This window comes from Neltuma alba, unplaced genomic scaffold, assembly GCF_004799145.2.
Source record: "Neltuma alba isolate B1F8T4 unplaced genomic scaffold, ASM479914v2 tig00005605_pilon, whole genome shotgun sequence".
Classification (NCBI taxonomy): domain Eukaryota; kingdom Viridiplantae; phylum Streptophyta; class Magnoliopsida; order Fabales; family Fabaceae; genus Neltuma; species Neltuma alba.
Window position 1 is genome coordinate 26,312 of NW_021634171.1, and position 16,238 is coordinate 42,549.

At 36.6% G+C, this 16,238-nt stretch overlaps 4 protein-coding genes and 1 pseudogene across 4 annotated transcripts; 3 read left to right on the forward strand and 2 right to left on the reverse strand.

The window, feature by feature from the left end:
* Window positions 1-1,560: 1,560 nt before the first annotated feature.
* LOC114748086 (uncharacterized) lies at window positions 1,561-2,681 on the reverse strand (annotated as a pseudogene).
* A 3,041-nt stretch (window positions 2,682-5,722) lies between these two features.
* Window positions 5,723-6,846, reverse strand: LOC114748084 (uncharacterized). Its single transcript, XM_028936440.1, has 2 exons — window positions 6,621-6,846; window positions 5,723-6,516 (listed from the first exon to the last, which is right to left on the reverse strand). Exons 1-2 carry the CDS (start codon window positions 6,844-6,846, stop codon window positions 5,723-5,725), a joined length of 1,020 nt encoding a protein of 339 aa, XP_028792273.1.
* A 3,090-nt stretch (window positions 6,847-9,936) lies between these two features.
* LOC114748091 (phytohormone-binding protein CSBP-like) lies at window positions 9,937-10,528 on the forward strand. The gene is made up of 2 exons (XM_028936442.1): window positions 9,937-10,129; window positions 10,236-10,528. The coding sequence occupies exons 1-2, from the start codon at window positions 9,937-9,939 to the stop codon at window positions 10,526-10,528; spliced, it is 486 nt and encodes a 161-aa protein (XP_028792275.1).
* A 2,179-nt stretch (window positions 10,529-12,707) lies between these two features.
* Window positions 12,708-13,275, forward strand: LOC114748090 (phytohormone-binding protein-like). Its single transcript, XM_028936441.1, has 2 exons — window positions 12,708-12,888; window positions 12,989-13,275. The coding sequence occupies exons 1-2, from the start codon at window positions 12,708-12,710 to the stop codon at window positions 13,273-13,275; spliced, it is 468 nt and encodes a 155-aa protein (XP_028792274.1).
* Window positions 13,276-14,744: 1,469 nt separating this feature from the next.
* Window positions 14,745-15,355, forward strand: LOC114748079 (phytohormone-binding protein CSBP-like). Its single transcript, XM_028936436.1, has 2 exons — window positions 14,745-14,925; window positions 15,018-15,355. Exons 1-2 carry the CDS (start codon window positions 14,745-14,747, stop codon window positions 15,275-15,277), a joined length of 441 nt encoding a protein of 146 aa, XP_028792269.1. The 3' UTR covers window positions 15,278-15,355.
* The last annotated feature ends 883 nt before the right edge of the window (window positions 15,356-16,238 follow it).

Consider the following 16,238-nt stretch of genomic DNA (forward strand, 5'->3'; position numbering starts at 1 on the left):
AAAAATTAAATTAAATATAAATCATCTAAAATTGATCTGGATGGTTCAAATTATGATAAGCACTCCATGCTCATCACTATAATGAGCATGGAATGTGCTCCCGTAAATTTCTTGAAATATTATGTTAAACAGTGAACTCAGACCAATAATAAAGCAGAAATAATGAACTAGTCAAATAAAATTAAACAAAATTTACTGTGAAGTACCCAAAGTTAAAAACCATAGCCGACATTCGAGAGATAAAATTAACCGTTTTTGCGCCCAATAAAGTGTTCATTGTGTCGACATAGGTAGGACTTTTGGAAAGAGCAAGAGTCAAATCTTTCATGCAGGAGCATCAATTGGCCATAGCTTCTGTTGCTCTCTCTTTAATCATAATATCCCAACCAACTCTGTAAAACCCTAGAAAACAAAGCCATGGCGAAAGAATTGAAGACCCCAAATAGAAGTAGCGGGCTTTGGGTTGGAAATCCCATGGCAACATCTGTCCAAGGATTTATCAGTCATCGTTCCGGGAGGCCATCCCAGATATATATGGTGAAAGAAGTGCAAGCGATTGAAGGAGATGGAGGCCCCGCCACAATCCTCTATATTAGTCATCTGATTAGCTTTAAGTATAGTTAGTTGGATACAACTCCTATGTATTGTAGCACTCATCAACTTGAACAATAAGACTGAGTTTTGGAGCATATAATATTCTTAATCTGAACTGTTGGTTGTGGCATCCTCCTCTTCACTTTTATCCAATCCTCTCAATGAATTGTTAGTTTCTCATCTTTAATTACTTAATAATGATTTTCTTGTACTCTGTTGTTGACTGTGCCGGTGCATTGTCAGCAGTAAGTTACCAGAAGGAGAAAATTTCAGAGCTTGATTCCGCTGCAGATAAGATAGGGTTCGAGTTGGATGAAGGTGGGTGATGGACTTATGGTTCGTCTCACTAAAAGACCAGCTTTCAGCTATTAGCAAAAGCAGAGAATCAAACTGTGGTCAATGGGAATTCAAAGATATGTTATGAATGTTGGCAATAAAGAGATGTCCGAGAGGGCATGAAGATCAAGCACGACTCGCTGGCTTTAAGCTTCATCAGGGGCCAAGATCAATATCTGTTAAATGGGTGGCTCCCTCCCGGTTTAATTCACAATTGAAGGATCACTCACCTAGCTCTCATCAGTAAAAATTCTTCTCCTGCGTAACTATATACTCTAATATTTTATATATCATGTTTTAATTAAATGATTGCATTAAATCGAAGTGATTACTAGCAATTTTAGAATGGAAAGTGAGCTTTAATATTTTATAATATAGTGACTTTTTTCGTTTGAAATGAAACAAACAGGTGAAGAAAACATAAAAGTGATAAAGTTTATTCCAATAATAAGCGTTCTAGTACACTTCTTTTCATCGATACTCAATCATATAAAACATATTTATGTCCCGAAAACATAAAAGACGCATGACACATCATATACGAGAAGTTACATTAACCTTGTGAAATAAACAACCAACAAAGAAGCAGCTTCTGCCCATTATTCGAGGGATGGTAGCATGTAGAAATAATCATTTCTTGCAGACAATTCCGAGACCATGGAGAACTTGGTGCAGTCAAGAGTCGCAGAATCTGCCCCTGCGTCCTCAGATTTCTTCTCAGTTGCTGAATTTTCCTTCGAGTATAGGCACGACTCACAGTTTGCAGAAAGCAAGGAAGCAGTTCTATACTTATCTTCGCCGCCAACCACAGGCATAGCCACTCCGGCTTCGCCGGGTTCTCAAAATCCGGCCTATACGTCTTTCCCAGCACACCATCGACATTAGAAGACAATTTGGTGAACCTGAACTGAACTTCCAAGTGGGCAAAACAGTCATCTGAAGGCAACTGGTAGTTGTGTATCCTGTCGTCTCCTTCGTCACCGGCACCACGTTCACCATAATTTCAGCCACGTCCTGGATTGTCACCATCACGCTGTTCTTATTAGCCACTCTCTCCACCTTGATGTCTTGTTTCGGAGAGTTCCATTTGGAGAGCGAGCCTTCTGGCAGGACCACATCATTGCCATTGTAGGTGAATCTGAGGTGGTCGACGTCGTCGTTCCACTGTGACGTCTTGCTGGCTTCGAGAGAGAAAGTCTGAGACTTGGAGAGGATGCCGAGGGCTTGGATCCAAGTGTAGTCTCTGCTTCGGCCGGCAGGTCTGTGTCCGATGAAGCGGGCGTTGATCTGGAGGTCGGAGTCGGAGACCAGGGCGAAGTGTTGGCTGCTCTTTCCGTGGAAGTAGAACACTCTGCCGTCGCCGCCGATGAATCGAGGATCGTAGCATCCGGATCCTGGTGCATTGCAGTTGGGTTTCCGTTCTAAAGCATCAAAACATGAAATCGATTAAGTTAACAATCTAGTGACGAGTGTTCGATCATGATAAAATCTTAAAAGCAAGCTTGCGCAATGAAAGAAAGCTTACTTCTGCAGACAGCCTTGCAAACAGGTTGGTCACAGTCAATGAAGCAAACCTTAGCCTGAGGATCATTCGATTCACTGCTTGGGCATTCAGATGGGCATCTGATGTACTTTCCAGAGCATCTGGTTGTGTGAGCACAGTAGAGTGCATAATAGGCCTGGGCTTGGATCAAACCCGAGACAAACACCAGAAGGACAATCAAGATGGAACTGCCTTTAGCGATCTCCATATTGTGTTCTCTGTTAACAGACTATATATGGATGAAACAGGTGATGATGCAACAACCGAATGGCGCCCTGCATTATATAGAGGACTCATCATGTGGGTTGCCTCTGAATTGTGAAGGAGGCTTTAGCAGACTTGCAATGTAATTCAGAGTTCGCTCAAACTCAAAGTATGAACATGGCCGGGTTTCGCCCGTTGAATGAAGAAATAAATAGGATCGATACATTGCATGCAGTTTATTGTTATAGAAGAGCGCATGCATGAAGGTGATGTTAGATGGAGTGAAGAAGTATTGGGCTATCGGCAGGATTTGCGGCAGATACAGCTTCCCAAATGAGTTATCAGTTGGGACAGCACGCTTATGGGGAAGGCAAGCAGCATAGTTGATAGCTGGTGATACCTATCTTACTATGAAAACAACAATAATAGTTAGTGTGTCCCTTGTTTAATGTAAATTAAGATTATAAATGATAATGATTTCATGAATAAAATATGGGAGGCGTGTAGAAGGAAGAAAAGGGAAAAATAACATGGGTCAGGAAGGGACTGCTGGCAGTTGGACTCATGAAACTGGCAAAAATATATACGGTGATAATTATATCCTCCAGTCCTTAGTATAGGACCCAATTCTTGAGTTGATTTTGGTCTTAAATATAAGACCTATTTCTCATATTTATCAATTTTCTCTAAATTACCCCTATAGATATTCTCTCAACCATAATCAAGTAGAAGAGGGAGATGGGGTATTAAGAAAAATGATTATGGTGTTTTAGGAAAAATGTGTCACTTTCTTTATAATTAACTAACTTACCTAACTTCCTTAATCTAATCAAATTAGTTAAATAGGTCTTATATTAAGGACCGGAGGAGTATATATTTATTATTGTTATTCAGTTTTTTGTTATTTTTTAATTGTACTCTCAAAGATGGAGACGTAGAGGTTTTTTTTTGCCAAACCGATATTTTTGTTCATAATTTCATTTCCAATTAAATTGAGTTTGATTTATTTGTTTTACTCTATTTAATTTGTTCATGCAATTCGATTTTTTTTTGTTGTCGTTAAAATACCTTTTCTGATACAAGCACTAAAATGCTCTTTTGAACATGATTATGTTTTGGTGGTTTGCGGTAATGTTTACTCGTTTTGCGTCTTCTTTTCCATTTGCATAATTTTGCTTTTTTAGTAAAAAAAAATTTAGATAAGTTGGGTCTCAAAAAATCATCAAAAAATCATCAGGACTAAAACATGACTTTATGGGTTACGAGCTAATTATTTACCAATTTGACCAAGTCTTGTTAGTGTATAATTTTGTTTTATATATGTTGGTATGTATCTGTAAATATATGCAAATGCACGTATGACAAATTAAAATGGGCCATTCTCATGTTTGAAGCCATTTTAATGTATGTGGCTTATAATGTCCATCACACTTACATTGAAAAGCCCTTTATCAGTTTTGATTTTAGAGAAAAATGTAGTGGACGATATGTGCAATACAAAAGAAGTCCCAGTAACCCATTTAGAGCCCAATATAAACTAATTAACCGAACAAAACCATTTTACTTTTGGTTGATCCCACTTAGGTTTAGAAGGAAAATGAATGTACCCAGAATCCAATTATGTAAGGAGACAATCCATGCGGGACACAGTCACTATACGAATTTTGTAATTTTTTTCCTGTTACCCAGCAAAAACACTTATTTTCATTCTATACTCATCACAACAAATCGAGTGTTATTAATTATCATATGATAAAATCTGGACCATTTGAAATTGGATATAAATTTTTCACAATTAAAAACTTTAATTCGTAACTTTTTAAATTTTTTTATTGGGGCTACTTATAAGATTATATTTATTTTAAATGTAAAATAAAAAACAATTTTACGCATAAAAAAAATTAAATTGGAATCATCTAAAATTATTGTGGGATGAGTATTTCATACTTATCTGCTCTATAGACAGAGAATGTGCTCCTCACACCCCAGGGAAGGGAGATAAAGTCCTCTGGGAAAGAAGTAAGTAATCTCTGGAATAATGCAGAACCTGGAAGTTGGAAGTAAACTTCTTCACTGGGGAGGTTTTTTTTTCTGGGCAAAGCCGACACCTCCTTTTCTTCCTAAAATATATCATATTTTATAACCTGTGGTTTTTATTTATTCATTTCCCAAGCTCAATTTGTTTGAATGGGCTTGAACTTATCTTAACATAATCTACTGAGGGTAGACCTAAAAAAAACCCAACAGGTTTGATTAAACGGTTCAGGTCAAATCGATCCACGTAATAACGTGTTGTTGGATCGATCAGTTTGAGCAATGGGCAAGAAACTGAACTGACATGTGCTCACTTCTAGATTGGGCGACATCAGCCATTATCTTCGGTTCTTCATATAAAAATTAAATATTATCTTAAATATAATATTTTAATTTATTTTGTATGCTAAATTTGTAATTTTCTTTTTAAAATATCCTTATTAACTTTAAAGGTTTCCTAACAAAAAGTAGTTTAAATGCACGTAATTAGATATGATAATTTAAAAGTCAACATGTATTTGTTATAAACAATTAATTAATTAATTTTTTAAATATTTTAAAATTAGTTATCTAACTCTTATATTAATAATCCATATAAATTAGTTAACTTTGTTTTATAGGATGAGAGATAATATATATTTAAATTTAAGCTCCGTTCAAGAGGTAGATCTTATAAAACATGCCCTTGATTTTAATTTTAAATTGGCTATCAAATAAACATTACTTTAGTTTTTTTTCCCCCATATCTTATTCGAAACAATTCACAGAGAAGCAGAAGTCCATATGATAAAACACATGCAAATAGTTTATTCAAACAAATTTAATTCATACTTATACATTGAGAGTATGACTCTAACATAACAAATCAAATTGAACAGTCACATTAACGCAGGGCGAACAGTAAAGAAGCAGCAACGTAACCATTGAATATTATTTTGTAACAAAGAGATCGCGTTAATATTATTTGGCGTTTACCCAGCTTCGGACTTTATTGTTTTCTCATGGCATTATTCATTTCTTGCAGACAATTCCAAGACCATAGGAGAACTTGGTGCAGTCAAGAGTTGCATGCTCTGCCACTGAACTCTCAGCTTTCTTCTCAGTCCATGAGTTTTCCTGCGAGAAAAGGCATGACCCACAGCTTGCAGAAAGCAAGGATGCAGTTCTATACTTATCTTCGCCGCCAACCACTGGCATGGCCACTCCAGGCTTTGCCGGGTTCTCAAAATCCGGCCTATAAGTCCTTCCAAGCACACCCTCAACATCAGAAGACAGCTTCGTGAACCTGAACTGAACTTCCAAGTGGGCAAAGCAGTCATCTGAAGGCAGTTGGTAGTTGTGAATCCTGTCGTCTTCCTTTGTCACCGGCACCACGTTCACCAGAATTTCAGCCACGTCCTTTATGGTGACCATCACGGTGTTCTTATTCGCCACTCTCTCCACCTTGATGTCTTGTTCTGGAGAGTTCCACTTGGAGAGCGAGCCTTCTGGCAGGACAACATCGTTGCCATTGTGGCTGAACCTGAGAAGGTCGACGTCGTCGTTCCATTGTGCGGTCTTGCTGGCTTCGAGAGAGAAAGTCTGAGACTTGGAGATGATGCCGAGGGCTTGGATCCAAGTGTAGTCTCGGCTTCGGCCGGCAGGTCTGTGTCCGATGAAGCGGGCGTTGATCTGGAGGTCGGAGTCGGAGACCAGGGCGAAGTGTTGGTTGCTCTTCCCATGGAAGTAGAACACTCTGCCGTCCCCGCCTATGAATCGAGGATCGTAGCATCCAGATCCTGGTGCGTTGCAGTTGGGTTTCCGTTCTAAAACATCAAAACATGAAATCAATTAAGCTAACAATCTAGTGACGAGTGTTCGATCATGATAAAATCTTAAAAGCAAGCTTGCGCAATGAAAGAAAGCTTACTTCTGCAGACAGCCTTGCAAACAGGTTTGTCACAGTCAATGAAGCAAACCTTAGCCTTAGGATCATTTGATTCACTGCTTGGGCATTCAGAAGGGCATCGGATGTACTTTCCGGAGCATCTGGTTGTGTGACCACAGTAAAGTGCATAATAGGCCTGGGCTTGGATCAAACTTGAGACCAACACCAGACTGATAATCAAGATGGAACTGCCTTTAACTATCTCCATATCGCGTTCTCTGTCAATAGAGTCTGAGGAAACAGCTGATGATGCAACGACCCAAACTGAGACTGCATTATATAGACGTGTCACGCAGTGGGTCGCTTCAGAATTATGAAGGGGCCTTTTGCAAACTTGTGATGTAATCTAGTGTCGGCTCAAACTCGAAGTATGAACATGGGTTTGCCGCATGAATGAAGAAATAAATATGGTTCATACAGTTTCTTGTTAACAGAAGGGTACATGAAGGTGGTTTCTGATATTTGGATTGAAGTGCGAAAGTTTTGGCAGCATATCTGGGAGAAACACAGCAAATAAATTAGTTCTAAGGTGGATACAAGGACGCTTATGGGGATGGCAAAGCGGGAAGCAGCCCAAAGCCGACGATGCCTTAGGAAGAAAACAACAATAATAGAATTTGTTTAATGTAGAAAGGGAAGCGCGCGCACACAAACTGAAGGAATAGAATATGGGAGGCGTATAGAGGGAAAAAGAACATGGGGCTGAGTGAACGTTGAGAATTGAAGTCACAAGACATGGGTGGCAATGGCACACGAAGCCCCCTGGACGCACGGAGTCAAATTTCTTGCTTTGCGTTGTGAGAATCCATGTACATTATTAGCCTTCCCTGTTGTACCAGTTCGGTTCGAAATTTCATGAAGCATAATATAAATATACCTATATTGTGTGTAAATTAAAGTCATAGCCAGTCTTTCATTCACCTGTTTTTCCCCCCTTAATTTTATGCCTTCCTATTAAATATATTGAATCCCGTACGTGTTTCATTTTTTTTTCAAAAACAATATATTGATTATATTTGCCCTGCATGACTATGGCTGCATGTAAATGCTAAGCCGCATTTGCACAAAAATTTAAATGGCGTATTTTTGGAAAAATTCTAATTCTAAATACGTGAAATCCATGGAATAACCACACCCAATGAATTGGGGCATATGGATCAAGCAATTTTTTTTCAAATTTTTTCTTTCAACAAACAAGTTATTTTTTTGTTAGCACACAAATATTTTTATTAAAAAAATTCTATTCGAAATACTAAATATAAATATTCTTCAATGAAAATTCAAAAGTTGATTAGGTTGGTCACACTGCAAGAGGTTTGTAATTTTGGGCTTTTTGCTAGACTTTTTAATCCTGTGGAGTGTGGACACAAATCGTTATTGCCTCTGGATGTTTCCATTCAACAAAAGAATGTTTATTGGCTAAAGTGTTCAATCTGTAGCAATTCCGCTGGTCAAAAAAAAAACTGTAGCAATTCCTAGATAATCGTACAGGCCCACGAAACCGGCCCATTGTTTTGGCCCGTTTCATCTAATTGGGTCCTCACTTTTTCTTCAAAAAACAAAAAGCTGCGTGGGAGACCACGGGAAAGGTCCATGCTTCAAAAGACGAATTGCACGTTTGCGATGTCGTTTCCTCTCTTTCCCCAATAAACCACGTTGTGGTAGAAGTTTGGGTCAGAACATGGTTTTGGGAGAGGCAAAACGCATGCCAGTACGGCAGTACCCCAACCAAGTCGTAGTGCTCAATCTTCAGTGTTTATCATGTTCTTGTCATCTGCCTTATAGTTACATGTGATATATAAAGTTGCCTATGAAAAATGCTCGGAATTTATCCAAGCATAACAGATATCGCTGTTACTGAGACAACTTATAATTAACAAAATATTGATTTATTAATTATTATTATTATTAGTATTTATGGAGAAAATCTTTAAGGCAGATGATTGAATCCTTAAATGAAATTTTTCATGGAAAGCAGCTTCAGCCTATTATCATCGCTCTATCATTTCTTCTCCCAATCACATATCATTACCTACCTGCCAATAAAATAATTAAAACAAACCTGTCATTCAGTCCCAAAAAAAAAAAAAAACCTGTCATTGTTTTGCCCTTACACACGCCCTTACCTTTCCCGTAGGAAGGACTCCCCATACACACGCGGAATCAAAAGAATGGCCTCCCCAAAATTGGAGGCATAGCATGCCATCAAGCCCTGTAACTCCACAAGAAATAGTTTAGGGATAAAATTATCCACACCACTTTGTGCTAACCATTTTTATTCAGAAATAAAAAAATTTAATTCAATTTAAAATAAGTAAAGCTTTATTTTCTTAAAAGGCGTGGGGCCAACATCGTATAAAACTGCTACCTCTTTTTTTTTAATTATAAAAAACAACTATTATAATCATCATGTTCAAAATGTTAATTAAGTTTAATTGAAAATAATAAACATGTAAAATTTATGTGTTTTTTTGGCCCAATTATACTCTTATTTGTAAACAAAATACATTAGGGATCATGAGTGAAAATTTATTGCAGAGAGATAATTAATAAGTGTCATATATTTAATAGAAATAAAATAAAAAGATCAATTTAAAATTTCAGACGAAAAATTTATTTTTTATATTTAGAGACATCACTTTGAGAGATTGTTTCTCATAAAAGAGACGTAAGGGCTAATGAAAAATATAAGCAATAATGTAAGAGCAAAAGACAATTTTAGAGGGGGGATCAGATGGAGGAGAAGTCTCCTCATAATCTCATTTATTCCAATTCATATGCGTGTCTTAATTATCATTCATTACAATTTTTGTATGCCATTGTTCCAGTTCTATTTATAAGTTTCAAATTTGAGAGGAGTTGTGTTTTATTTTATAAGCTTCAATGGGTGTTTTTGAAAAATATGGATCAATTCTTATAATAAGGACCAAAGGGTGTAATACATAAATTAATGACATTGAATCTCTAGAGACATTATGATGTACATTTCCCAAAATCAATTAATTTTAATGTATTTGATACCCATGAATGTTCCTACACTCAATACCTCATGTTCATGAATGGGGTAATTAATTATACAATGCCTCATGAAAGTCATAATTATATTTATTGAGCATTGGGAGGTCATGAACATCCACCAACAAGTCAAATTCATAACTCATAACTACTATTTAATTCTAGAATAAAAATATAATATAATTTAAAACCATCAAAGTTATTAGCTTCTTAAACAGGCGGGGGGGCCAACATCCTATAAATACGAACGTCTCAGAAACCTCAGAGACAAAACAAAGGCAAGATGGTGAATGAAATCAAGGCACAAACAGAAGTGAGCGTTGGGCTGGAAAAACTGTGGCAAGTTCTGTCCAGTCCCAAGGATTTTGCGGCCATAGCTCCAGAGATAGTGCCAGAGCAGATCAAAGAGATGCAAGTTATTGAAGGAGATGGAGGCGTCGGCACCGTCATTCTCACCACTCCTTGGTCCATATTACGTCAGTAGAAAAACACCATTGATTTCTGTGAGAGTGAATTAAGCTTTTAATTCTGACATTTAACTAATAATACTAATTGTCTTGCTTAATCATATTCCACTTACAGCTGGATCAGCTGGGGCGAGTTATAAGGAGAAACTTTCAGAGCTTGACGCCACCAAACATGAGATTGCGTTTGAGTACGTCGAAGGTGGGTTTATGGATCGTGGCTTCTCCTACATGAAGACAAACCTTCAGCTATCTGCAAAAGGAGAGAATCAGACTGAGGTGGACGTGAAGATCAGTTATAAATCTTATATTGATGAAGAATCCACCGACCGCCTTACCAAGACCGCTGTGTCTTCTGCTTTGAACTTCTTAAGCGGCCTTGAGAAGCGTCTCTCCGGCGCCGCCGCCTAGATCGTTATCGTCAAGACGATCACCCATTTCTTCTGATGAATCTCCCTTCAGTTTCATGCCCAAATAAATGATATAATATGTCACCTGCCTCCCGATAATAAAATTCCCTTTTCACCTTACAGCTCGATAAAGCCTTCTCTTATTTTCACTTGTGATGCGCTTTGAAAAACTTCGTTTAATATGTTCCCTTGCTATTCTCTTTTACCTTGGAAATGGCGTTGATATTTAACTCATGAATAAATTCAGTACTAAAAATTAAACGAGTCCATTGCTTATACTTTTGTTGTAATTAATTTTTTAAAATGATACCCACCGGTGTGATTAGAAGTCATTATAGACTTAACATTGTTTTTCTTGGGGGAAAAATCTAGACATGAGTCATGACAATCACGCGGCTCAGTTGAGAGGACAAGTTTAACTGACAATGAACATGGATATTGTATACTCGGAAATACCCTTTTAGTTCTATTTATAAGACAGAGAGAAGATTTTTTTTTAGTTTTGTTTATAGGATATAAAAAAAATTGTATGAATATACAATTTTACTTTTTATTTATTATTGTGTTGTTACATGAGGTATTCTGTATATTAAATAGATATAAAGTTAAAAAGTTGTTAAATTTTAAATGAGAGTTAATAAAGTTTAATATTTTTTTTATGTATGTGAAATATGTTGGAAGTGAGCCTACGAGAGTAATATGTAATGTATTTTAACAATATTAATTTTTGAATTGCCTAATGATAAAGTAAATTTTATGTTTTTCCGGCATTTTTTTTTTGGGGGAACTAGCGTTCATTAGACTTTCTGCCACGTGCTTTATTCCGTGGTCATGTATTGTAGGAGTCCTAATTTGTTTGCCCACTGGGCGTTGCATTTGATTATGATGAGTTATGATCCTTAATTTAATTTAATGCTCTTGACTCTGATTGTCACGCATAACAAGGAAGCACCTCCACGAAGATGCACGGTTTGGTTAGCATTCTCTTATCCTATTGATAACCAAGCACTTTTAATAAGTTTTACGGTTAAGCTGGATGCAACATTCTGGAATATTTTCTAACATCCCAAAATATTTTTTAGATACGTTCGGTATCTTGAAAATAATTTTTTTTGTCTTAGTCATGAATGTACCAGAAAGTATTTTTAGATGCTTGATGTACCTAAAAAAAATAGTTGGAGATGCTTGGTGCATAAAAAACTTTCACGGTATAGGACACACCTAAAAAAATTTCAGGGTGTTGGATGCATCACAAAATCCTTTAGGTTATGTTTGGTCTGGAATATTAAAAATAAGAGATAAGAATTAGGATTGGGGTTGAAAACATATTTAAAAAGGACGCTTAGCATGAGTGATTTCTTATCACATGGAATCAGGCAATCCGATATAGATAGGATTGGATAATACCATCTCCTCTCATGTTTCTTCAATCTCATATATGGATTTGTCTAATCCTAAATATCATACAATTACTCATACTAAACAGCTTTTTAATATACTTTTAATTTCAATCCCAATCCCTCTATTATTTTTAGATTCGTACCAAACGGGACTTAAGGTATTAGATGCATCAAAAGAATACACTAACCATAACTCTTAAGTTTTATCAAACTAAAATAAACGATGCGCTGAGGTAAAAAGGAAAAGAAAAAGATACATTGATGCTTCATCGACGACGTTTTTGGCTAACGATCCATATTTGGAGATCGGAGATTCGCGATTATTTATATTCTTAATGAGTGAGACGGTGAGTATTAATTACTTTGGATATGTTTTCTGATTCTTTGACCAATAATTAATTTATTTTCATATTGGTGACGTACTGATGATTTCATATCACTCACATCTCAAGCGCAATTAATAATTTTTCTTCTTTAGAACACGTTTAAAATGTATATTGAGACTGGATGTATATTCATATTCATTGAAATTTGTTTCCTCCGATCTACTTAAAATCCAAAGCACACCTCAAATAATTTAAGGGGAAAATCACCACCATTAATGGTATAAATATTTTCTCAAAAAAATAATGACTAAGATATAATTTATATCATTAAACTCTACCCAAAAAAAAAAAAAACTCTCCAAGAGCAATATATATATATATATATCAGGGCCAATATATACACACACGAAAGCAAGTAAGTTAAAAGTTAAAACTCGCGAGAAAAAGGAAGGCGATGGCGAAAGAATTTAAGACACAAACGGCAGTGAGCGTTGAGTTGGAAACGCTATGGCAAGCTCTGTCCAAGGATTTGGCAACCATTGCTCCAAACGTAAACCCTCAGCTTGTCAAAGACGTTCAAGTGATTGAAGGAGATGGAGGCGTCGGCACAATCCTTCTCTTCACTCTTTGTCCCCGTCAGTATAACCAGCAAAATGCATGCTGTGAAATGAAGTTGATTCTGATCTTTAATTGATGCTAATTTTCTTGCACTGATGAGTTGTTCACTACGTACAGGTGCATCCACTGTAGGTTATCAGAAAGAGAGAATTTCAGAACTTGACGTGGTTTCACATGAGATTGGGATCGAGGTGGTTGAAGGTGGCTATCTGAATCGAGGTTTCTCCTACTTCAAGACAATGTTTCAGCTATCTGCAAAACCATCAGAGGATCAAACTCTGGTCAATGTGAAGATTTATTATGAATCTGAAAGTGAAGAAATCAGCGAGCAAATTAAGGCAGCGGAATCTACTTATTTAAGCTTCTTCAAGAAGCTGGAAAAATATCTGCTCAATGGTGCTTGAATACATTGGCCATTTCGTCTTGCTTTGTTTTGTGTGTGTACGTACTGGATAATATATAGAAATAGATGAAATCCCGAGCCTAATATAGGGGAGTGTTCGATCAGTATGTTCTCTGGATCATTATATGTAGCTAGCATGAATCTGTAAGTGAGCTCTCGAGAAGGAATTCACTTTTGTTTCTCTCTATACTCCAATATCCCACCTACTTGTTTTTTTTTTTTTTGGGTTTGTTTGTTTGTGTGTTCAATTCGGAGTTTGTCTCTGAAGAGGAAGCATCGGTTCATTTGCTAATTTCAAAAATTAGTTTGGAGATTGAAAGGTGGAATCCAACTGATACCTAGCTACTATATTAAAAAAAGTGGATCACGCGCCAATGCGTATGCTACAGATCAAGAATTCAAGATTTTTTGAAACTTGATTGGAGTTGAATAATGGCAGCGTTAAGAAAAGATCCAGGAGCTTCTGCTTCAGCGAAAATACTACCGAATCTCCAGAACCAGAGGTCGATCCTGAAGCTTGGAAGCTTTAATTTGCTCGATTTGAAGCTTCCATGCTCCTGTGTGGCTTGCGAGATCATAGATCCAGATCGCTTCTCATGATTATTGAAAGAAAAAGTAGAGCCCCCCAAAGAAGGAGAAAGAAAAAGTGAAAAGAGATGATTAGGATGCGGATATATTAAAAGAAGTCTATATTGATACTCGAGTCACGCCGCTCCCTGATTTTTATTTCATTGCCCGCTCCGATTATTGAAGGAAATTCACTTTATTATCTCTCCACGTTGATATACTCCTGCAATTTTCCATACAATTATAACGTAGTTGATGACGAAAGTACGTACACTAATACATCAATTGAACTTGTTGTATAAAAGTAATCCTCTCTCTCTCTCTCTCATACATATATATATATATATATCTTTTTCTTCACAAGACTCCGTCAGTCTTCGATCCACCTTTTTAATATTGTCCGCTTTCCCCTCGTTTTCTATCTTTTCCAAACATTATCCTTACCATTGAATTCAATTCCACTATCTTGTCGGGGCTGGTGCGCTGCCCCCTATATTTTTTTCTCTGCATCTCTCTGTCAGTCGTTTTATGGCCAGTAAAAGAATCAGCTGTCTAGCTCCCAATAAATATTAAGATAAGTGTACTAGTTGGTAATAACTGCGATTTTTTATTATATTACTATATAATTAAAGGCGAAGGTGGTAGATGCTATTAGCGATAGATAGACCAAAATTTGTCGCGTGGGACAGTATTATGGGGCGGAATCATTGGGTGAGAGCGTGTTGATTTAAATCTAGAGTACATATTCTATATGGGAGGACTTCGAGAAACCGACAAAAAGGGAATCTTTTCAAACTTGATCAGAGCCTACATCGCATGCCACGCGAGGTATGCGCTATAGCTCCTAATTCCTGTATATATGCCCCCAACAAATCTCTAAGTCGTGCGATAAGAAACACCAAGATGGTGAAAGAGTTCAAGACCCAAACAGTAGTGAGCGTGGGGCTGCAAATCTTATGGCGAGCTCTGTCTAAGGACTTCATTGTCATAGCCCCAAAGGTACTCCCGCAGATTGTAAAAGATGTGCAAGTGCTGGAAGGAGACGGAGGCCTCGGCACCATCCTCGTCTTCAACTTCTGCTCCGGTGAGTGATCAAAACCCTCTGAATCAATCAAGTTCGTTCATTGATTCTGATCTTTAAGTGCTGATAGTTGTTTAATTTTACTGATGCATCAGAAGGAAGTTATCAGAAGGAGAGAATTACAGAGCTTGATTTGAGTTCACATGAGATAGGGTTAGAAGTGATTGAAGGTGGCCATCTGGATCGTGGTTTCTCGTTCTACAAGACGACCTTTCAGCTATGTGCAAAAGGTGAGGATCAAACCGAAGTCAACGTGAAGATAAGTTATGAATCTGAGAAGGAAGATTTGAAGTCAGCGGAGCCTACTTTATTCTACCTTAGCTGCCTGCAAAAATATCTCTTAAATGGTGCTTGATCATCTTGAGCCTGGCTCAGTCCCTCTATTCTCTGCATCAGTTTAGTCCTTTTGTTCTTTTTCATAAATAAAACGCTCCTCCAATCTACGATATAACTCCTTTTCTCCCACCTTAGCTTGATTGAAAATATAAATTCAATTTACTAATATTTAGGGTATTTAATGTTTATTTTTCTATTCTTCTGTGCAGTAAAACTTTCTAAGTAGTTAGTTAGATCTATTTTAACTTAACTGATACTGATACTTAAGACATTCTTAAATTCTGCTTAAACACAAGATGTTGCTTTGTTTGCCCCTATGTAAATGCGTGAGTTCTTTCCGTAAGTTAAATAACAACAAAATAAACTTTATAAGTAATTAATTCATTATAATCAACGCAGTATATATTAAATTTTATTAAATATATATTTAAAATTTTTTACAAATTTGTTAAGTATTTAATATTATAAATTTATTTTATCTGTATGAGATGGTTAAAACAGACTTGTATAATGTTTGTTTGGAATAACGGTACGAATATAAATATTGCAAGCAAGCTCATAGATATATATTTTATCCCGTGGATTAATTAGAACGTTAGTTTGATCTTTAAATAGTCAATTAATGAATTTCTCTGCTACCCGTCTCCAGTAAAATTTGTCGCATTGCATGGCTTGGTAGCCTTTGTCTTGTTATTGATCACGTGATTTGATGGAAATCATTTCATATCATATCCGGATTTTATTCCAGTCATATTTAGCCACATTATCTTGTTTTAATGAATTAATGCCATTAATATTAGCTCCGCTTGCATTTTAATAATTTCTTTTATTTAAAGAAATAACACACAGTTGTGATGATAATTCAAAAATTCCTTAAGAATGCCTTTCGCATGCAGCCTAAAATCCACACTTGGTGTGACATATTTCTTTGACTTTTCCGAGGGACATCTTATCAAAAAAAAAAATCAAGAATATTTCAA

Bases quoted from the DNA above. Each gene is read 5' to 3' on its own strand.
- LOC114748084 (XM_028936440.1), bottom strand. From the start codon at position 6,846: ATGGAGATAGTTAAAGGCAGTTCCATCTTGATTATCAGTCTGGTGTTG. The intron at 6,517-6,620 runs GTAAGCTTTCTT...TTGATGTTTTAG, and splicing joins TTGCAAGGCTGTCTGCAGAA to AACGGAAACCCAACTGCAAC.
- LOC114748091 (XM_028936442.1), top strand. From the start codon at position 9,937: ATGGTGAATGAAATCAAGGCACAAACAGAAGTGAGCGTTGGGCTGGAA. The intron at 10,130-10,235 runs GTCAGTAGAAAA...TTCCACTTACAG, and splicing joins CACTCCTTGGTCCATATTAC to CTGGATCAGCTGGGGCGAGT.
- LOC114748090 (XM_028936441.1), top strand. From the start codon at position 12,708: ATGGCGAAAGAATTTAAGACACAAACGGCAGTGAGCGTTGAGTTGGAA. The intron at 12,889-12,988 runs GTCAGTATAACC...CACTACGTACAG, and splicing joins TCTCTTCACTCTTTGTCCCC to GTGCATCCACTGTAGGTTAT.
- LOC114748079 (XM_028936436.1), top strand. From the start codon at position 14,745: ATGGTGAAAGAGTTCAAGACCCAAACAGTAGTGAGCGTGGGGCTGCAA. The intron at 14,926-15,017 runs GTGAGTGATCAA...CTGATGCATCAG, and splicing joins CGTCTTCAACTTCTGCTCCG to AAGGAAGTTATCAGAAGGAG.